The sequence below is a fragment of the Dermacentor albipictus genome, chromosome 1 (genome assembly GCF_038994185.2).
Source record: "Dermacentor albipictus isolate Rhodes 1998 colony chromosome 1, USDA_Dalb.pri_finalv2, whole genome shotgun sequence".
NCBI lineage: Eukaryota > Metazoa > Arthropoda > Arachnida > Ixodida > Ixodidae > Dermacentor > Dermacentor albipictus.
In genome coordinates this window covers 480320943-480344438 of record NC_091821.1, presented here as the reverse complement: position 1 = coordinate 480344438, position 23496 = coordinate 480320943, and the positions used below count along the sequence as shown (strand labels likewise).

Sequence of the window (23496 nt, the reverse complement as noted above, 5' to 3'; positions counted from 1 at the left end):
CACGGTCAATTGGGACCCCCCCCCCCTCACACGAAAAAATTTTCTGGTTACGCCACTGTGGGGAGGGGGGTGTAAGATTGCTCTAGACCCCTCCCCCTAACTTGTCAACGGAAACGGGGGACGGGAGGGCAGCTGCCGCCGGGCCGCAAACCTTAGGCAGCCCAATTAACGGCTGCATTTCCCTTTGGACGTGAATACTGCATTAATGCCATTACACTGTAGGATTCGTGGCGGTTCGAGGGCATGCGACAATAAAAAAAAACACATACAGCCATCAGAAAGTCTTAGCTTGAGCAGATCTTTGGGAGCTGGGCAAGACTCTCACAAAAGAAAAAAAGCTTGGCACCCCTCTTACAGGCATTGTCAACTCTGGGTCCCACCGCTGACTGTACATTTCCGGTAAAAAAAATCACACAGGAACTCCTCTCGGATTTGTCTAAGTGTGCGTAAGCATTGTGACTCTTCCTCATCTACACGCAGTCTATGTCGTTATCAATGTTATGAGACTTGATCCGACAAGTATAAGCGACAGCGCTGCGGCGACACGAGCTGCTCTGGTCGGCGGCGCAAGCGAAATACTGCAGGTGGCGTGGCCAGGCGCGCTGGTGACGTTCCGTTCGTTTTGAGCCGTTATCGCTCTTTAGCCCTCCTCATCCGCGACGAACCATTATCAACTGTTCTCCGGCGGCGCCGGCTTGTGGCACGGCCGCGCGAACCGTATCTTGAAAGCGAGCTGCATTGTGGACAGAGTGTGCCCACTGCTGAAAACTTCACGCGCTGTGTTCTCACCGTTTACTTCGCTTTGAAAACAGACGCGCGCACACCTATCTTGAAAGTGATCTGCGAAAAGCGCATAGTGCGGCATAAACTGAAAGCTTCGTGAGCGCAGTGTTCTCGCCGCTTCGGTCGCGTTGAAGCCTTGAAGCGAGAGCTAGCACGAAGGTGAATTCACTCGCTGCTGCGGGTTCTATATAGAAAGATATCGTGCGGTACGGACTGACGGATGGATGGTTTTTCTTGTTGGGGAAGTATAGAAATGCTTACGTTATAAAAAAAAATCGCAGGGTTCGCGAATTTCGCGATAAGAACCAACACCAACCTACTCCCCCACCCCCCGCTGAGCGATGCCGTCTTGATCGCCCCCTCCCAACCCCAGGAAAAGGGACACTACCTTTCTATCTCAGTTGAAGAAAGGATGATGAAGAGTTAACAACGACAATAACGGCATTTTCTAACGATTTGTCTTATGGCCTCTGAGATTTGCGCGCGAAGCTGACGCGCGCGCACCTGAGAGGCCATAATTGGCCGCTTAATAGCATAAAAAGACCAAGATAATGCCAAACGACACAACTAAAAATTCAAACAAAGAACTGATCTTAGCTATACTGTTTGGGGAAAAGAAATAAAAAATTTGACAGCCGCAACACACGCCACTAAAGCCACCACCGCCGGCATAACGCGGAACCAACTGTTGGCAACATTCATTCGCGCGTCATTGCTTCGTCCGCGTCGTCTCCGCAACGAGAGCCGCCATCTTCTCGCGCCTAACGTTTTGTATGGTTTTGTTCTCTGCAATCCGCGCACACAGCTCATCGGTGGCTGCACGTCTGCTCGGCGTCGCAATGCAGCCTGCGTCATTTTCTGGTGCTCGCGCACTCGGTGTGAAACATGTCGCATGTGAAATGTTTGATAGAAGTGCCTCACGTCCAAGTCAAGCCGCCGTACGGGTGTATGGCTGTGCGCCCCGTTCTCGGAAGCGTCGACAGGTTTCCGGCATGCGGATTTCAGGTACGTGCAAATGCGTTTCGCCCTCCTATTGAGCTCCGGAGCAAAGCGTGCAATATTTCATGTGAAAGATGCAGTGCCCGTGATCATGGTGTGAATTTCGAGCGGCAAACGAGAACTTTGGCACTTAGAGCACACCGCGGCTGCTAAGGCAGCGTGGAAATTGTTTTACGTTACCGTAATATGTTGCTGTCAGTCTAATCTGCGGCTTGTGGATAGCTAGCCCATTGACGTTTGCTTGTTGCAGCGATAGGTGTATAAATGGAAGCGGTAATAATTTTCGAGAGCAGAGTTTTTTCGCTCGATGTTTGGTCGTGTTTATGGCGTTATGAAAGCTAGAAAACTAAATGGCTTGATCGTGCTTAGTTCCAACTCTAAGGGGCGTAACGTTGGCGCTGTATATGTTTGTTTTCGGTGTCACGAGTACCACTTTCATGCTTTTGTTGCATGAGAGTGGTAGCTGCTGCGTGCCGTCTGGGTAGAACACAATAAAAGCAATTTCCTCACTCATACGTATGCAATGTGAGGTAACAAAATTTCCTGCGTTTTATTCGGAGCGTAAATATTCAGTATAGTTTAGTAAGAAACTCAAATTCTGTGTTAGCTTAGTAGGCGTGAAACAAGTGAAACTCGCATTCCTTTTTGAATTGTTCGCCCAAACTGCACCGCCCCCAGATGCGTCATCGGGTAATTGACAGTAGCTTCGCTACGTGAGTTGTTTTATGCGCCTATATTGCCCGGTTAAGTATCCTGTTCATTTATGCTGACGCTCGTTCATCTTGATTTTAAGCGGTTACTATCCCCGAGTACCGGACGATGCCAAACTTGTGAGGTGTAGCAAACGCGGGAAATTCAAAGTGGCATGGCTGCAAGTTCCTGTTTTTACGTTTCTTGTATTCAAAGCTAACAGACACAGTATCACTGATTTATTTTCCATTTCTGCTGTACTTGATCAATCTAATGTGACAACTGCATCTTCTCTTTAATGTTTTCCATTTACTGTGTATTCAGCTTGGCTGCCACCTTCTCTTCAGAGGATGCCGCTGTGATAGCTCTTTCGTATAGCACATGCCTCTAGGCCCTTGTGTTTCAAGGGCTCCCGCGAGGCAGCAGTGCTCCAAGTAATTTTACCATCCTATATATTTTCTATTTTGCATCATTCTTCCACGATGGATTTTAATGTTAATAGTATTTGTCATTAGTCATCGCCATAATGTTATAGCACGTAGATTTTACGCACTTCACATCGACAATTTTTAGGCCAGTTTACAGCCAAGTCACATCTTCCATAATACATCGTCAACATTACCACTTGTCATGGCGCTCTTTGGCCAAACCTGGCCCTTGCGCCATAAAACACCACACATCATCATCATCAGCTTGGCTGCCAGAAAATGCTTGAATTTCTTTCAGTATCCAAGTGACGAAATATTTCACTGACGGCCGTGTGTGAAACACGCAAGATGACAAAACTGATAGCAAAATGATGAGATATTTCTTTTATAGCGTTTGGACTCTGCTTTTGGTGAGGATGTCGATCGACCTTGGGCCTGGCGACAGCACACCCGACATCGCCAAAGTGCAGCCTATCAGTTGAGTGCCCCCGAATGGACCATCAACATTGGAAAATGAAGCAGAGCCAGGTAGGGGCAATTTTTACTTTGGAACAGAATACTGACAAATGCCTCTTTTTTTTAAGAACTAAATAACACATTTACAAACCAATCCTTTCTCTTTGTGCAGCCTACATAGAATTGTTTTTTGGTTGTTATACAGACCTTCAGAAAGCAGTTCTGAACCCTTTTTCCATGCACAAATAAATAAAGAGGAGTGCACTTTCTGAAGAAATTGATGCACTGAAATGTGCGTTCGACGCACAGCGAGATGCAAAATAACCAACAACTTTAAAGCGGTAAAAAAATTTGAAACATGTTCTAACATCATAGCCCGCCTTGGCATACGGATCTAAATATAACAGCAACGGAGGTGCATGCAGAGAAGTGTTTGTAAATGTTTGCAAGATATGTACATTGTCTAAGAAATTGTTTTTATTTACTTGGAGCTTCTTGGTGCCATGGCAGTGCAGTAAAAGCTCAAAATGATGCCCCTGCTCCTAATAAAGCACTTTTAGATTTTAAAATTAAATTATGGGCTTTTACATCCCAAAACCTAAAGTTTTGGTAACCTGGCTTCTTTAATGTACACCTGAATCTAAGTGCATACGCGGTATTGCATTTTACCCTCATTGGAGGGCAGCTGCCATGGCCTAGATTGAAGCTGGGACCAGCATGACTGAGCAGCATGGCATCATAGTAAGTGGGCTATTACACCAGGTCAAAATGAGAAATACTGCTTAGAACTACCAACTTCTTGGCTCACAAGCATTTTGCACTAAGTTAAAGGAGTATGTAGTACTGTCAGTGGCCGTTTATGTACCAATTTCTTTTTAACCTGACTCCATTATTAAAGTGCGAAGCTTCAATTAGTCAAAACCAGCCTAAATTACAGAACCAGCTCAAAACACGCACCATGTATAGCTGGATTTGGACATGAAAATGGAGTCAATTCATGTCGCCAAAAATGGCGGTGGCAGTCACACTATTTCATGCATTTTGCCTAAAACATAGTCAATAATAATTAATCAATTTCTAAAATATTCTTTTCAAAAAGTTTTTTTCAAGCATGAAAGGAGGAGCCAAATGGTGTTCAGGTGCTCGAGCAGTTAGTTGTACGGCACTTCTTGCATGTGTTCACTGGCTTTTTTCTAGCTTGAAAGAAAAATTTGTTGCACCTATTGAGCAGTAGAAAGCTGGATTGGGAATTTTTCAGGATGCTCTACAATTTTCGCACTGACACTTTTGCTTTGAATATAATATTTGAGCAGTTAAGTAATCGTTACTAACTAATTAGAAGAAATGTAAGAATTGGTTTCACTTCCTCAAAACGATGGCAAACGACATTGCCTTGGTGCTGTCCAGCTACGTGGCACTTGTACATATTTAAAGCTTGCACATGTCATACAGACCACCTGGTAATTACAAGGCATATATAGAAGTGGCTAAGTTGTGTGAGGCAGCCATATGTAGCAAATCATGAGAAACAGCCATGTTTCTTTCACTTAAGGGCATGATAAGATTTACATGCTCGACACCTTGCATCAGTGTGTTCTAGGCCTGTTCGTAGTTTAGCTGCTACATAAACAATATTTCTCCACATGTAAGCTCATATGCATCTTTCAAGTATATTGACCTGTGTGTCCAAAATAAACCATCCTCGCGCTTCCTTCATTATGTATACATCTGTTGCTGTGCTAAATTTTTAACATGCAACTGCACAAATTTTCATCTAGTTTACATATTTCCTCGTTGTTTGGTGGCTTTATTTCTGAACAAGTTGTTTTCGTTAAACCCTGTTGCACACAGCAGTACACAGCATTTCTGCCTAGAGTGGGAATTGTTTTTTTTTTTCAGATTGACATAGATACACCTTGCCTGGGCAATGTAAGGCATTCTACATAACACGGCCCTGCAATAATGTTTCATATTGCATTCCAGCATCATACAGAACTGTTTACTTACCAGATTAGAATATGTATAAGTGTTGGAAGTAACAGAACTGGAAGAAGCCAGCAGATAATGAGGCCAAGGAAAGCATAGAGGAACATGTTTTAAGTTTTTTGTATGAAGTATAGAAATGATGAATTCTAGGTAAGTGAAAGTGGATTAAAAGATATCCACCTCTTGGTGGGAACGGACCCATAACCTTCACATTACGCATGTGATATACTAACCACTGGGGTACTACGGCCGTGTTCGAGCGTCGACAATCTGAGGGGCCATTGTGGACGGTTGAATGCTGCCTCGGTGGCACAGTGGTTAGTGCATCGCATGCCTAATGCAAAGGCTGTAGGTTCGTTCTCCCCCCATGCCTGTTTTTTTTTACCATTTTCATTTCCTTTTATCATTTCTGCATTTAAATAGAAAATTACAAATAAGTTTCCATGTGCCTTCCCTGGCATCTTCCAGCTGTGATTCAGAAAAATTTTGACCCTCAGTATTCGTTCTTCTCGTTTGGAAGAACAGGAGCTTCATTTTAAAAATAATGAATTCACCTTGTTCAGCATCTCAATGTGGTCTCAAATCTTATCACAGCATGTGTATTACTAAGTGAAGTTTTTGTTAAGATGATATAGCATGGGACCTAATTAGTAGCCTTTGTGTACAGATATATGACTAGTCTAGTAAATAGGAGGATTTTAAGAAGCACTTCTAACATGGTCTGAGCATGTGTTTAAAAAAACTAATCTAGCATGATTTCAGGCATAGCTGTTGCCCCTGAAAAATATTTGGATCATCTGCATTGGCATTGTTTTTAGAGAGCACCAATACTGCTTTGATAGAAGTAGCCTCGTGGAACATGAAGCATCGCTTCTTGCTTAGTCAAGGAAATATTTTCTGCATATCTGACGTGCATATGTCATATGCTCGAATGCTGTTTAAAGGCTGCTAATAAGAAAATTACTTGCCGTCCCGAGATAGCTTCAGTAGTCTATGCTTCTCGATCATAAACAATTTACCAGAGTGAACTTTCATCACAGTTGGCTTTGCAATGTTTATGCAAAATACAATTGCCTACTAGACATGTGACTGCCCTAAAACTTGGAATTAATGACCAGTAAGATTTATGGAACCAGCAAAACTTAGTTTATTACTCCAGAACAAAATGCGAGGCACTTCGGTTATTTCTGCCATAGAGTTTCTTACAGTAATTACTAGAGGGAACTCTGGCGCTGCAGTCGTACCACCATGGGAATGATGGGAAGCACATGGATTTGTCTGATATTCGTGCTTGTGAATTCAGACGTTCTTGTGGCTTCGTATATTATACGCTATATAAATCTTATTGTCGTAAATTTCAGTGCAGTCTATACTCTTCGAAGTGCAGAAGACGGCGCCAACACGCACAATTGCTATTAATTGCAACGATTGAGCTTGTCCAGGTAGCCAAATCGAAGGGCACCAAGCGTCTCAAGGCACTAGTATGCCCGCGATAAATTCATCAGGGCGTTGCACTCGCTTGTCGTTACATGCCTCCGTCGCTTAATGGTTTCAATATCAGACTTCTGTTCTAGAGTTCCTGTGTTTGAATCCTGTCGTCGGACGATTTTAATGTTTATTTATTTATTACACAGTATATTGTTGAAAATGACTAGAATGCAAAGTCACAAAGCCGTTTGAAGCCAAACAGACGAAGTTTAGGCAAATCCATGTACTTCCCATAATTTCCATGCTGGTACAGCCGTTCTTGTTTGATCTCCCGTGGACACTAACGTCAGAGTTCCCTCTAGTAATTATTGTATGAAACTCTGATTTCTGCGCCTCGCTCGTGCAGAAGCGGCACCACACCTGCTGCGTAAACATGCACTGCCTTTCGGCCGAGTGCAGGGAATGCTGTGAACTCGCCATGTACATAGCCTGCACTAAGTAAAACAAATCACAACGTGCAGTTGCTACCACGTTGAACTGGTGGAATGAGTAGTGAAATGCAGTACCTCCTGAACTAGTTCAGAAAGTGCAGGTTAATCAAGTGGAGATTATATAGCAACAGAAGTTGAGTGATTCTGCATTACATTCACGAAATATACTTCATGATACTTTTCCATTTATGTCCTCAGTTATTAAGAATCCCTTTTGCATTGGACAAAACTACAGAATGCCAACATATTTTCCAGCATTCACTGGTAGCAAACATGTCAAAACATGTTCTAGTGTCTGAATTGCCGCTTTAGCTGTTAACCCCCAAGTTAATTCCGGAAAATGTACCAAATGTTTTACGTACTCAATTTTCGGTGTCAATCTCTTTCTAAATATATATTACTTCATTGGTCTCTGGTTAGAAATAACACAAAAATAAGAGCTGCTCTTGAGGGCAGCTTTCCCTCAATGCCGACTGTAACTCATCTTTGACAACAAGAGCAGCATAACGTCGGGCAGAAAGAGTGCAACTAGTCATTGGCGATATTGGTACTACCTCCAGTCACTAGTACAGCTTGTGATCAATAGTTAAAGGTTGCGACTTTGTTGCTGCCCAATTTTAATTCTGCAGCTGTTACACTTGGGTGTAGCATGTGTACGTTCGTGTGCATGCATTAAAATGACTTCACGCTAGAGCAAAGCAACTAGTGCAGAGAGGCATTAGTCATCTTTATATATTTGCTTTGTAAAGATGCACTACCTTTATCTTTTGCAATATAGACTTGGCGCTCATTGGCCAAAGATGCCCTTGTGCTACTAAAACCTACCAATTAATTCGCTTTTTGCAGTAGCAGGTGCTTAATCCTTTTTCAGGATCGGTCTGCGAGTTCTAATTTGTTTTTCTTGAACTGTGCAATTCCCACTCACAGGACTGCATGTCATCTAAGGTGTTCCTTTTTCAATCAAGAATGTTGAGGTTGTGTTTGTGAAACTCGATTTCTTGCCTCAAACGAGCTTGTACAAACTGACCAAGCTGATAATTCTACCTGCTTATATAATAAATGTGTTGCGGTTATGAACCCTCATAATGAATGACACACAGTATAAAAATTTTATCTAATAAAACAATTTAATGAAAATTTTCATGTTTTTCGCGTTCGTGTTCACTTCTCTACTCTCGTGTCCTGTCTGCATGCCTCACCTCCTTTTTTGCATATTAAATATCGTATAAACTTAACCATGCTTTTTTACCACAATGCAGGAGGAAAAGGTTCCGGTAACACTGCATTCAGTATGGTGGCCCAGACGTGTATGCAAGCAACCTCCTTCATGTGGACCAAGAACTACTCTGCAGTGTCTCACAGACTTCCATGCGAAGCCCTCAACATTCTCGTCTCAGTGGAATGGCTGCTCATCTATCTGCGTGTCCATCACCAAGATGGCCAGTTGTAAAGCTCCTGTACCCGTTTAAGACAGCTTAATAATTTTTTTTATTTAGTTTTCATGGTTGGCCGTAGAATCTTAACATTTTTGATGTTTCTAACGTTTTTACCTGGCCCAAAGTGGTGCAATAACTTTAAACCAGTGTAATGTATTTAAGTGATGCTCACTCTATTTATTTTATTTAGAAATACTGTCAACCCTCAGTTGAGGGTCATAACAGGGAGGGATGTTACGTATACGTTCATACAAAACAGCCAGATACAAAAGAAATATGCACATACACTACAGCGTCCTACGGATACAATACAAGATACTATGTACAGACTGTAAGGCATGTATTCAAATGTTCAACCAGCTGCCGCACGCACACACAGAAAAAAAGGAAAAAGAGAAAAAAAGAAAAGAAAAACACTTTACAATATCCACATGGCACAGTTTTAGTAAAGAACATTGATTGCATTTGTAAACTATGCAGTATCAGAACTGCGAACAATTTCTGCAGGCAGCTTGTTCCACAGCTCTATTGAATCTGGGAAGAACGAACAACGAAAGGCATTGGTTCGGGACAAGTACGGTCTGATAGCTTCACTATGACTTAAGCGGGAGCTCAGTCTGCCTGGAGGTTTTAAATACAACTCTTTATTAATTTTTAGTTCACCATGAATTATTTGAAATAACGTTTTTACTCTCTGCTTCGTGCACCGATCTTCCAACAGTTCAAGACCGCAAGACTTTAACATCGCCGAAACTGAGTCTGTCCTTCTATATTTCGAGCAAATAAAGCGCGCCGCCCGGCGTTGCACCTTCTCTATTTTGGCCCACATTACCTTTTGATGGGGCGCCCATGCTACTAACGCATATTCTAGGGATGGTCAAATAAGAGATCTGTAAGCCAGCAGTTTAACATCTTTTGTTGCCCTCCCCAGTTTTGCTCTTAAAAACCCAATTTCTTCTGTGCTGCAGAGCACACTCTTTCTACTTGATTGTGCCATTTTAAATCATGCGAAATAGAGACACCAAGATATTTGAAACAAGGAACATTAACTAGATTGTAGCCTTGAATATCGTACTGAAAAGTAAAAATATTCTTTTTTGCAGTGATATGCGTGTATGTGGTCTTATCAAAATTGATTCGCATTTCCCACTTGTCACACCAACTCCCAAACGCCTGAAGGTTTCGGTTGAGCTTAATCTGATCCTCTAAACAAGATACCGGCGCAAAAATCAAGCAGTCATCTGCAAAGAGTTTTATCTTAGCAGAACTATCTAAAGCGGTTGCTACATCATTGATGTAAAGCAGAAAAAGTGTTGGCCCTAACACGGACCCCTGTGGTACTCCTGAATATACATCTACAAAACCAGACTCGGAACCATCAACGCGAACTGCCTGCTTGCGGTTAGTTAAATAATTTTCAATCCATTTTAGAACGTCGCCATTTATACCTGCTTTGTACAGTTTAAAAAGTAATTTACGATGGGGAACCTTATCAAAGGCTTTGACAAAATCAACGCATATAACATCCATTTGTTCCCGGTTGTCCATAGCTTTGTAAAAATCGTGTAATGTCTGAATGAGCTGTGTCACTGTGGAAAGTCCCCGTCGGAACCCATGCTGGCATGCACAAAGGAGGCCATTTGATTCCAGGAAGGTAATTATATGTTTTGCTATGACGTGTTCCATAACCTTGCAACAAACTGACGTAAGGGATACAGGACGGTAGTTATTCATTAGAGTACGATTGCCACTTTTAAATATGGGGATAACTACTGCACAACGCCAGTCCTGTGGCACGGAATTGGTGCTTAGTGATTTCTGAAAAATAATTACCAAATAAAATGATATCCACTCAGCATACCTTTTCAAAAAGCCAGTAGGTATTCCGTCTGGCCCAGAAGCCTTCTTGTCATCTAACTGTAGCAACTGCTGGAATACGCCCCTCTGAGTAAAGTTGATAGCATCCATGGAACTTTCGCTGAAAGATTCCCCATCATCTACCGGAAATGGTCGATCACTGCGCGTGAATACTGATTGGAAATATTTAATCCATCAGCGATAACACCTTTTTCTTCTACTACACGATTTCCTACCGTCGTTTGCTTTATTTTTTCGTTTCTGCGGTCTAAATAACGCCAGAATTTTTCTGGGGAAGTCTTAAGAAAATCACTTAGAGTGCGATTAAAAAATGTTTGCTTCGAACTGAGTAGCAAAGCCTTTATTCTCTGACGTACTGCGTGTATTTCCCTAGGATCTGCTTTTCCTTTGCGCAGCCTTTTTAATTTCCGTTTCGCGTGAACAATATCCCTAGTTATCCATGGGTTACTCCGCTTCGTTTTCTTGAGTCGGGTCGGAACAAACTGATCTATGCAGACTTTAATAATAGCTTGAAAGCGCTGCCACAAATCTTCAACTGTTTCGATCTCGGAGACATTTTCAAATACGTTGAAACACTTTTCTAAATAATCTAGAATAGACGTATCATCGGCCTTAGCGTAGTCTTTGATTTTAACACGTACAGTAGGTTTTGTAGGTGGTGGTGTAGAAGTAAGCACATTCAGCAAAATGATTTTGTGATCGGATATACCATCGGTGACTGCCATTTCGTAATCGCCTACTTTATGGGAAAGGAACACCAAGTCAAGCAATGACTGCGATTGGGACGTTATACGTGTGTTTTCCTTCACTATTTGCCTTAAGTTATGAAAAAAATGTGATATCCAATAATTTTTCGGCACTATAAATTTCTTTATTTCCAGGCGAATGCCTGGAAATAAAGAAATTATTTAATGCCTTTAATGCCTTTAAAGAAATTATCTAATGCCTATCTGGTTTTGTTTGTGTTTAAGAAATTTGAATGTCTGATGAGGTAACAGCATTTAAACTTGTCATCGTGGCTCTTTTCAGTGAGCTGCTAGGAAATAAGATGCAAAACTTATCACACGCCAGTTGTAGCATTTTTGTTTTCAAGACTAGAGTATACATTTTTCAAAAGATGGAAAGTGGGGAAAAAATCCTCAAGAACATAATCATCCTAGGATTGTCATGTCCTTACAACTCTGCAATGACTAATGCCTTATACATCTTGGGAGCACATTGGTCGCAATGCCTACAGGTATACTTGATAAGAGAATAGCTTGCACTCAGATTTGCCACGCAGTTGATGGCTGATAGCTTTTGTTTGTCGTCTTCATGTTACTACTATGTATTCAATATTCATTTACATGTGCTGCGGTTTTTTTCAGTCACACACACACACACAACACACACACACATATATAAATATATATATATATATATATATATATATATATATATATATATATATATATATATATATATATATATATATATATATATATATATATGTTCTTCGTTTCAATAAAAATTTAGTTGAGAGTTAGCGCTCATCCTGTCTGCTTCGAGTCTGTGTCCGTGTCCCTTCGCGCTACAATCCAAGATCAGGTTACTGTACCAACTTGCCCAACTTTTTATCCATGTGTTAAAGACACACTCAGACTTGTTCTTACTTATGTGACCGGTTATTTTTGTGCTTTATAATAAGATGCAGTGCTTTTCAAATGAAAACATGTGATAGTTCGTAGTGAGGTTATTTAAAAAACTGTTCTGCTTAAAATTTAATTGAGCAAGCCTGTGCCATTATTCGGTGCTTATGTCTTTGTATTGGTATGGTTTTACTCATCTTCCTTTTTACTTTTAAAATGTGCAAACATTATTATGTAACCATTTCTCTTGAATGAAATAAATACTTCTGACATTTCGTCACAAATTTTACAATGATTTTGTTCAATTAGGTAACCTTAGACTAGCTGATTGTTATTCTGATAGCTTAACTTACAATGCCTGTAGAATATTCAATGCAAGCACATGGTGAAAAATACACTAAGTTATTGGGTATAAGCAGGTCACTGTCAGTAAATGGAGCATACGTATATTTCAGAAAATAGTGCATGCTTACATATTGAACAGCATGCACAGCTACACATGCTGTTTTGTTCGTAACTGCTGAAAGATTATTCGACGTGGAAGCACTTTGTTCTTGGGCTTTCAGCGCTACCTTTAAGTCATATATGTGAAGGTACTAGTAGAAGCATCCCGTGGAGATAAATGACAACTTTGATGAATAGAGGTATAAAATATGTGCTTAAAACGGCAAAAAACTGCTTGACAGGCAAACGTATGCTTCTGTAGTACTGCATTTGTTACCGTCGCCAATACATGCATAGCTTGCGCTCTATTGCATTCAATATGAGCTACAGCAGCGAGCTGTGGTGTCTTTCCCTCCTGGTCGAGCTGGTGTTGCGAAAATTTTTGACCAAGAAAAGGAGGTTTTAATCATTTCTGAAATGCATGTAACTATGCTTTTGGCTGTGTGCTGTTTCCACGGAGTTATAAGTACTGGTGCACCAAGGTGCGGGAGATCCTGTGTCCTTAGTGCAGCGCGCATTGTTGCGCTCTGCATCCTGCCGGCAGTGTACTATCACTGCAGAGGAAGATTACGAAAGCATGGCGTGTGTGCCTTGCTGCAATGGCGAAACCTTAAATTGTTTTCCTGAAAGGGCCGCACGTTATGCTACCACATGACGGACCAGAAGCGCAATATGACGACGCCTCACAGATTCTGGCTCATACTGAACAAGGTAGTACCATAGCTAAGGCTAGGCAGCATTCACAACAGGTAGTCTGCCCATTAACTACATGGCTGTAGTGAACGCTAAAATACTTGCAGGGATAACACCCTTTTGGAAGGGTGTTGTCACATGCTACACCCATATTGAAAGGGTGGTTGTCTGTGTTACACCCCATATAGAAAGGGTGTTGTTTGCTTTACACTCATAGGTGAGGTGACGTCATATTAACACCCCTTCTTTTGTAGGGTGTTAATGTGCACCCTTTGCTTGGGGTGTAGCAATACACCCAAAAAGGGTGTCACCCATGGGACAAGCCATTTACACCCTTAAGGGTGTTAAAATTTTTAGAGTGTACGCACCACGAAAGCAGCGCTGGTGATGTTCGTGGGGCCACAAGCCTTAACGAAACTTTGTAAATATCTCTATGGGCACGTTGCAAGTGCTAGGCGGCGCCCTCTCTTTCCGACCCCTAGCGCCATCTGACGAATCGTTGCGCGAATGTGGTAGGATTACTCGCGGCGTCAGCAGCCCGCGCTGCGTGTTTGGCGTCCTGTCAAACGGTAGCGATGGCGCGAAACAGCGTGCCGATATTAATTTGAACCGGGTTTCGGTAATTACAAGATCTTCATAGCTATTTTCGTGAAAAGAATTTAGAGAAAGAAAGTCGTCTATTTGAAGTGGGGCACGTCTGCGACGTGAGGGAAGTGTTGAACTCGCGCTGATCGGAAGTGACTGCAAGGTTTATTCCGCAAACGAAAAATAATGCACCACAGAGATGCGTGAAGCTCAGCGTAAGTTACTTCGTTATCTACCGTGTGGACGCGTGGAATTACAGGCGACATTGATTCTTGAAGATCGGCGACAGCAGACAAATCCTAGCGGGGAGCTGCGATTGCCGTGCTGGCATCGCAGGGAAGTGCAAGGACGTCGCGGTAGTTTCCCTGTACATACAGGACGGCAAATACGAATCCAAAACATATCATCCAAATACGTGTGGCGTACGAAGGACTCGTAAGACCTACCAGAGGTATTCTAACGTTGCTCTCCCCAAACACAAAAAAAGGGTTGAACTTACCAGTTGTGTTAGACTAGGCTGGGAAAATATTTTCGCCCAAGTTACTGGAAGTGCGATACTTTTATCTTGCGATTTCTCAGTGTGTGCAAAGGAGGTTCCCATAAACGACGTTGTCAACAATTTTGGCGATCTCAACTGCCCCTTCGTTGATATGCTGGGCGCAGAAGGGTGTATGCCAGCTCAGCCGGCTACAACCCCTCCTCAAATCTCTCGACAAGCCCTAGCGTTGTTTGAATGGGACAGGATTGGGAAAGAGTTCCACAGCTTTACTGCGGTACAGTGTGGGAACAAACTACTTTGTTTGCTGCATATCCTGGTACGCACTGCAGGCAGTGGTGTAGCAAAGGGAGGGGGGGGGGGGTTAGGGCGTGGGCCCCGGGTGCAAGGGGCCAGTGGGGGGGGGGGGGTGTCAACACACGGAAATTGTTGATATCCTCGCCTTCCTCGAATAAACCCGGGGGAGAGGGGGAAAAAAGACCTATGGGCCCCGGGTGCCAGACGACCTAGCTACGCCACTGACTGCAGGTGTCGCGTTGCTGCCATCATTGCTGTAAAACAAATAATTCAGCGTTATAACGCAGTTGGCATAACGCCCAAACATAAAACAGCTTATGCCGTAGGACGAGCGCTATCCAGTGTTGACGCCGTTCTGCTTCATACGGTCGGCTTGGAAACCTGTAAAACTTTGTTCCTCGTGAGTTGCTGTACGTGCTGTCTCAGCCCACTACTCAACAGCTCGGGTTGCACTTCGGCATTGCTCAGAAAAGGCAACAGCTACGCACGAAACAGTGCACATACAGGCTTTCCGAACGCAAGCGGGCCGGTCGTATCCTGCCGGTTCCGCGCTCGCCGCCGCGAGGGGCGCCCTAGTAGGCGCGGCAACTACGTTCGCAACCTGCCTATGGTGTGTATGTGTGCGTGTGTGACCGGAGGTGCACTGTATGTTTTTATGTTTTCATCACTGTATATCATAATCATAATCCCAGCAGCTGGAGTAGCATGTTAAGCCATCAGTCAGGCTAACAGCTCCATCATATCAACAAAGCTTGTACATTGATGTAATTTGTTAGATAATATTGCCACGAACGCAGAGAACGACTATTATTAGCTCAAGAAGAGCAGGAAAGTGCAAGATTGTTCTATAGATAGCTTATATCACCATGTGCCTTCTGAAATCATCGCCTTTTTCATGCACCAGTGTAACTGTCGAGCTAGTGAAATCGGCGAATGCATGTTTGAATCCGCGAAGGAAGCGAATCAGGAAGGCGCCTGGAGATGAATAGAATCCCACGCCGGTATGAAGGAGCGCGCTGAGTGTGCAGCAATGTAGCGCCACCTAGAGGAAAGTGTAGGTAATGTGGAGTGAAGCGGGAATGGACAAACGAGGTGAAGTGTGGCGGAGGAGGGATGTAGGTGGAGGGGCGAAGCCTGGAAGCCTAATACAGAGCAGAATGTATCGATTGCGATAGAGAATTAGTAAGACAGCTACAGGAAGTAAGGTTAGTAGCATTATCGGCAGTATAAACTTCCAAACAATCGATTAAGGCTCACCAGGCCGGCCCCACACCGATTTCGGTCTGCCGACTGTCGTTGACAGCGTTTTTTGCTTCGTGTTGGTGCCTCTGTCACACTGCACCGACGCTGACATTCTCCTGATGGTCGGCGGAGAGCTTGGCGTCGGTACAGTGCGACAGAGGCGCTGACACGTAGGTTAAAAACGCTGTCGCCGACAGTCGGCAGACAGAAATCAGTGTGGGGTCGGCCTAGTGTGAGTGAGCCTTTACTTACTAAATTAACAGGCACGATGCCAACGCGCACAATCAAACATCGACACCTCGATGGCCGCCAACACTCGCTGTCAAAACGCAGCCATGAGGAAGCACGGCGGCAGCAGCAGCAGCAAGCGAAGTGACGTCTGTGCTGGCTAACGCTTCTACGCAAACTCAGCGGCAAAAATACAGCGCGCATGTCACTAAGAGTCGGTACACCTACACTCCGCACGCCGCTTTCAAGGTAATGCGCGCGTGGAAGCAGAATACGCAGTTGCTGGCAGACTACAACGCCATCATCCCCCTCCCTCTGCTCTTCCCGGGACCCTGCGCGCGATGGAATACAGCGTGCCACCTCTCCGCTTTCTTCTTCTGCGTACGCGAGATTTTGCCGGGATCGTCGCTCACCATCGCACGCTTTCACTTGCACATACAGCATACTGCGCGCGGTGACGAGGTCATCGTCCTTGGACTTTATACAGAACATCGAGGCGACGACGACGGCGGAAATGCGCCTGGAGTAGAGATCTTTAGTATAGCGTAAAATGCTTGCGTTAGCGTTAGCGTGCGACGCAACGCTAACGCAGAGAAAGACTGCACAGCGCGGCACAAGGTAGTGCTTTAGAATAGCGGAACGGAGAAAAGCGTTAACATTAACGCAAACAAATACAGCGCCATCTAGATGTAAAAACACGAAGTACTGGAAAGCCAAATCCACACGAAATGTCGAGCTTATCCAATGCCGAATCCGCAAGTGTGTCCCTAAGTCAAGCTTATCGAAAGCCACAGTCGCTGCGTTAATCACGCATGTAGGTGTGTGGTTTCAGTGTTGTTTTGTCGAGAGTCGCGAAACACACCGATTATTCTTGGCATGCCGTGATCGAGTGTTCTGTGGGACCCATATTACGTGTCCTTTTTATGTTTGGATGACATAGACGCCCTCACGCTTCGGGAACGAGAGCGACCGCGCATGTTCTACGTGTCCTCAAGATCCACTCAATATCGAAGGCATTCCGGAGGGGACGTATCGCCGGCAATTTCGCTTCCAGAAAGCGGATTTCCCACTTCTTTCCACTTTTTCGCAACGGACGCCCATCTTGACGTCCGTCCGAATGTGTTCAAGGCGAAAACCTCCTTCAGGAGGTTCATACCGTCGTCGTTAGTAAAACGCACATGCATTGTGACCACAACACCGACCACACTTCTGTGTTTTGCCGCGGAAAACATGACATGCATCGGCTTGACATGCGGCTTTACACCAAGCGAAGAGCGAAATAGTGTTCCTGTATATGCTCCCGCAGGGAGCAGAGTTGAGCATAGGTCCGGTTTATGATCCAGCTCTGCAGTGGAGCCACTCCTCGCGCGCGCAGGAGGCAAATGCCACGAGGTGTTCCATTTGTTTTTTCGCCTGCTGTTCGCGAGCTAAACGCGGAAACTGCACGTGAGCGCTAAGCCAGATGAGACTTTTTAATGCAGGCTAAGCTCGAGCGATTGTCGTAGCCGAAGAGGTGCCAACCCCCCGAAATTTTTAGCTTGTGTGTACATATATACACGCACATATACAAACACACGCACGAATGTACATATAAAGAATAGGATCCCCCTCAATCCCTCGAAATAAAATCCGGACTACGCCCGTGGCTACAACAGCTCAAAAGTTCGCGTGTAAACGCGCATTACCTTGCAACAAAAAGCGTTGCAATGTTTTTCAGCATGCATATGAAGTTTTCTCGCGGAGGCGGAAGGCATGAAATCTTTTAAAGGGTATTTAACGAAAACTTCACACACGTGTGGTGGACAATTATAGCACATTTTTGATGCCGAAGCGAGACGAATAATGAATGTCACCAACAGAACTATCGTTCCTGCAATTATGCCAGTGACCATTGACCGTCATCTATCACTAAACGTCGTTTACAGTAGCTGCACGTTTTCGATATACGCGGTGGAGACAAGTAAGTTTAAACGCATTTCAAATGTTCACATGCGCACCTCTTATGCAGGGCTAATTTTTACGATTCATACCGCAAGCTCAACAGCTGCTTCGTAGCAGCAAATCTGCAAGTGGAAAAAAGATTCGAGATGCAGGAGCTTCTATATCAAGTTTATTTCGTACAAGGGAATAGATGAGCAATGGCGGTTGGCAGCAGGGGATGAGTGCTAGTTCTTGGAGCCTTGGGGGGCAGAATTCAAAGCGACTGGAAAGGCAACAAGTTATAAGGAGTAACAACAGGTTATTTTTATTGGCCTAATCGCATGAGATGACAAACTGGCAAAGTAATTATTCACACATTGCAGACTGTAATATGACAGCACATTTTTATTTATCTCTTCATACTACTCAGGTTAATTTACTATAACACAGCGCTTATTAAAAGTAGAAAACTAATTTGACATTCCTCACGTCGACTAAGGCTGATCGAACAAGCAACATATTGCGCGCGGTAAATGCTGAAGCTATCGCAGCTACCTCACAAGTGGGAGCGCACGGTGTTTTCGCTTAATACAAAACAATGAACAGCAGCACATCAATCGACTTTACATGAAAAATCAGAACGCCGACAAAAAAGAAAAAAATAGATGGAGCCGAGAAAACCAGGGTGCAGCGGACAAATTGCATCTGCTAGTATTTACTCTGTTTTGAACACACTTTTCTGGAGCCGCATAGTCAGAACAATCGTACAAGCAAGAAAACGAATTGAGCGAGTTGGTAAGTTAACATTCTGGGCTTGTATGTGCAACGCGACACAGACGTGTCGTCCTTTCTTTGTACCGCGTCTGTGTCGCGCTGCACATACACACCAAAAATTGCACAAGTGAACAACCTCTCATGCCAGGCGTACGCATTTCACCGTGTACAGGGGTGTTACTCGAGATAAATGCCGCTTTAGTGTAAAGAAGCCGAACCCACCTCTGTAAACAAGGCGAACGAACCTCGCATATCCTGGTCCCTTTCAGAGCCGGCCGGTCTCGTCCGTCCGCACGGCACCGTGTAAAAAGCTGTGCCACCTTCCGTGCGATTTGCGCAGTTTGGTGCGCTGCAACCCGTCATACTCGAATACAAGTGTCAAAAGGATGTGCTTCGTAGCATTTCACCAAAGTCATCAACTTCATATCCTCGAATACCGTACCTGCAACCCGGAGCCGATCGTTGCTACGCAGGCTCAACGGTCCGCTGATTGCAATTTCGATGGCATTGACAGAATCGAGTCGGCGCCGTTTTCGTAAAGTTGGCTTCGGAGCGCGCAGTTGATCATTTGACGTCATTCTTGCACCACGTGATCGCGCTCGGCGAATAGCTGTGCGTGCGGCGCCGGAAAAGTTATGCGCAACTCTGCTCCCTGCGGGAGCATAATTATACAGGAACACTAGAGCGAAATACACTTGGGCGCCATCTCGAGGCGGATACAGCAAACATGAGCAAACATTAGCAAACCCCCTAGTTAAGCCTACTTAACTAGGGGGTTTGTAACTGTGTGATGTAACTGTGTGATGATGCTTCGGCCGCTGCCGAAGCATCATCACACAAATCTAAAGCGAGCACGAGCATTAGTGGGGAAGGATAGAGCCTAGCAGTGCAGGTAGACGACTCGATAGATCCGAAGCGGGCAGCTCTCACTTCGACTGGCACCGCTATGTTGCCGTATACGTAAGGCTCCTCACCGCTAAATCTCGAAAATAGCGTACGTACGTAAGAGCTCCAGCAGCGTTTACGTAAAGCGCATGCGCAGTGTGGTGCACGCAACGCTAACGCTAACTCTTTGCGTTTGCTGCTTTGCGCTACACTAAAACTGTCTAGTGTCTATGTAATTGCTGTCGGAGCTACATAGGAATGGAACCCATACGGTTGCTCGTAACCCGCGTTCGCGAAGTGAAACGTCACTGTAATTTTTTCGAGGGTTCATATGACGCCAAGGCTGAAGCCGCATATAGGCGCGTATTAGTATTAGCCGTTTTTTGTTAGACATCACTACAAGTTAGTGCGGGCCCGCGTAGACGAAAATGCAGAGAAAGCAAACGCTGATTAATGACAGCGAAGGCGATCCATATAAGCAGTGGCCGCGTTTAGATGCGTAATAATTCGCGTGCAATGACCAGTGTGTGCTAATAGATAACAAGCCTTACTTGTCCAGATTATGGTAGTGAGCAGGTTAACGCGGTATGTTCAAGGTTATCTCTAATATAGCCTAAAAGGCATAACGTAAATATTTTTAAAAGTTGTGCTACTTGGCGGTTGTGTGGACGAAAATTATGACTGCTCTACACATTACAAGGAGTAGGACGGCAAGAAAACGCCGCTGCGCGACGTATTGGGTGAGCTTGGACAACAGTAGTTGGAAAACCTTCAGTGAGATGACTTGCACTGCATTCAATGGGGATGATATGACAGACGTGCCCTGCTATAGCTGTATCATAATATAGGCGCCGCAGGGGAAGACGATGAGGATAGCAATAGGGGCTTGTTGGTACGGCATATCTTATTTTGTTATAGCGCAAGCTTGACAAGGACAAAAGAAGACACATCAGACACACACAGCGCTGTGTGTCTGATGTGTCTTCTTTTGTCCTTGTCAAGCTTGCGCTATAACAAAATAAGATATGCAGGGGAAGACTCAGCAATAATTTGGTCCACCTGTACCCTTTTCTAACCTTTTTAATGAGTAGTATTACCAAAATAAGCGTATGTTATATACGGCTTCGGCTTGCTTTCACTGCTGTTGCGGCTGTTTTGCACATGCTTTGAGGGAAGAGTAATGTTTACATATATGTATGCATATGTGTGTGACCGTGGCCCGGTATTGAAACTTACCCATTAAAGGGGGAGAATGAGAATTGTAAACTTATTGTGTGCGTGCTTGACAGCGGTCAGCGGGTATGGCGTCAAGACGACTTATTGTCCGCGGAAACATTATGCGCATTGGTGCAAAACATTCTATGCGTCAGTCGAAAACTCTCTACGAACGGGGCTACGTGCGTACTTCAGCACAAGAAGAAGTTACAGATCAGCTGTACGTTGGTGTTATAGATAAAGTGAAAGCAATAAGCACCCATAACACCCAAGTACTTCAACACTCATAGACCAGTGCTCGGTATACTAGGACCAAACACCGAGGAGAGGAAACACGAGTAAGAAGTAACAGACGCAGACAAGAGGAGAACAGAAGGCTGTACGTCTATAGAATGTGGAATGTGAAATACAAGACAACGTGTGTATCTGCATGTATATACGTTAACTTCAGTTCCATACACATACGCAAACACTACTCTTAACTCCACGCATGTGCAAAACAGCTGCAACAGCAGCAAAAGCAAGCCGAATCCGTATATAACGCTACGCTTATTTTGGATCATTATCGTTCGGGAAAGTACTGCTATTTTTTTTTCTTTGCGTACGCCTATACTAAAACTATACGAATGTCTTTCCATTTCATCTTCGTCGGAATTTAACTGCGGCAGCAGGCGCAGCCATTCCTGCGCAAGCTGCACCCTTTCATTCACAGTGTGCTTATGTAAAAACACAGTTAGCAACAGCGAAAAAGGCTTGCGCGGCATATGCAGCACAGTCACAGCGTAAGCTGGAGGAGTGCCTTCGTAGGAGCTCCATTTTCGGCAGGCCGCGCTACAGGGTTCGTACCTTGCGAAGAAGCGCCATAGCATGCATCGAAGAGTAAACACAGGTATCGACAGTAAGCCGCGCACGTGTCACATTCACTGACCCGTGGCACGATATTAAGCGGTTTATGATAATTTATTTGCGTCCGCTTTGAAGCACGGCGATCACAAAAAGTCACCTAGCCTGCTTGAGCCTATCAGGTCCAGCTACATGCAACAGCTACGTGCAGATGCTACATGTTGACGCTACGCGACGCGCATGTCACATCGCGTATGCAACTGATTGTGATGATCATGATTTACAGGCATCCCCTTTGAAACAGGGCGGTGACAAACAATTAACTAGCCTGATGATTTAATCAGTAATGCCATATATGTTTTCCATTCTTGGATTTTTTATACATAGCAGCATGCATTTGCACCGTCGTGCGGTAAGACCCAGATGCCCAGACACCTACACCAGGCATAACGCCCTGTCGCGGGCCAGTCCCGCTGCGGCCGACCTTGTCCATCCATCGCATGCTCGAGAGCAGCACAATAACAGTGCGCAAGCGCCCCATGACGTGGTATTTTTTCATATTTCACGGTCTTTCTTTGGAACGCGGAAAAAAATACCACGTGAGATATATAGTGTTGGAAACAATTTATTGAGAGGTTTCTCAAGGTACTCCACAACTTTGCATATCACACTTGGGGTCTGCAGCCAATGCTTAAATAGTTGATTAACTAAACAAAACTAGTCCGTTAGTTAAGGGGGAAATAAAAAAAAATGTCTGAGTAACTCTATGCCAGTGCCAACATTATGCATTTGGTTCAACTCGCGTCCGGGGTGCCTTTCATTTTTAAAGCTTTGGCTCAAGTTATATGGGATAAACTGTGTAATATAGCCCAGTAGGGAGGCAGCTTAAACAAACGGGTCTCACTGTTTGCCCAGGACAAGTGTGGTCACGATGACGTTCCGCTGCTGCATTCCTTCGGCATTGCTTCTGTTGGTTCTGGCATGTTGCTCGGCCTTCGCTACGACATGGATGTATGGAGTTCCCACGGAGTCTGACCAGTCCTGGAGGCCCCGCGTGGTAAGTGAGTGCGTGATGAAAAAAAAAAGATGCTAATAAGACACTAAAACTGGACAGAGGTTCACAGGAAGGCGGATATATGAAGGAATCAAGCCAGTTTTTCGATAAGGGGGCTTGTATTCGTAAGGTCAGCGAGTGGTTTCCTCAATGAAAGTAGTTGATGACCTGAAGGAACCAAGTCACCTTGTGAAATCGGTGGCTACAGGGACATTACTTTTTGGACCAATTTTGATCACTTTGAATCAATCAGAAGTGCTGGGCTGAAATATTGGTGCACTGTGCCTTTTTAATCATTCAAAAAAGCCGAACAACTGATTTACGTGCCCGGCTGTTATATGTGGAGCTAACCTAATACTTGAAATTATCATCGTTCAACCTATAGATGTCGTTTTTTGCAAACGTAATATCTTTTGTATGGCTGAAGAAACAGGAAACTAATTCACTAATGGACGAATTTAGGTTTGTTTTACGCATGTAGCAAGAGGATGATGTTTCGAGTGCTTCTATTGACGACTTCCGTTCAGTGCAACAATATTTTACGATGAAAGGTTGCGAGCGGGAAACTTTTCCCACTCTGAAAAGCTACTGAGGGCTAACAGCCTGCTTCACTGTTG

At 44.3% G+C, this 23496-nt stretch overlaps 1 protein-coding gene and 1 long non-coding RNA gene across 2 annotated transcripts in view; both read left to right on the top strand.

The window, feature by feature from the left end:
- The window catches only part of LOC135901440 (beta-hexosaminidase subunit beta-like), a 78030-nt gene that overhangs the window by 8494 nt on the left and 46040 nt on the right, over positions 1-23496 (top strand). Inside the window, exon 2 of the mRNA XM_065431247.1 lies at positions 22741-22882. Coding sequence (XP_065287319.1) covers positions 22757-22882 — 126 coding nt within the window. The 5' untranslated portion in view covers positions 22741-22756. The remainder of the gene's footprint in view (positions 1-22740; positions 22883-23496) is intronic.
- On the top strand, positions 1497-11404 carry LOC139059609 (uncharacterized). Its single transcript, XR_011514239.1, has 3 exons — positions 1497-1788; positions 3292-3428; positions 8521-11404. It is a non-coding gene; the product is annotated as an uncharacterized lncRNA (long non-coding RNA).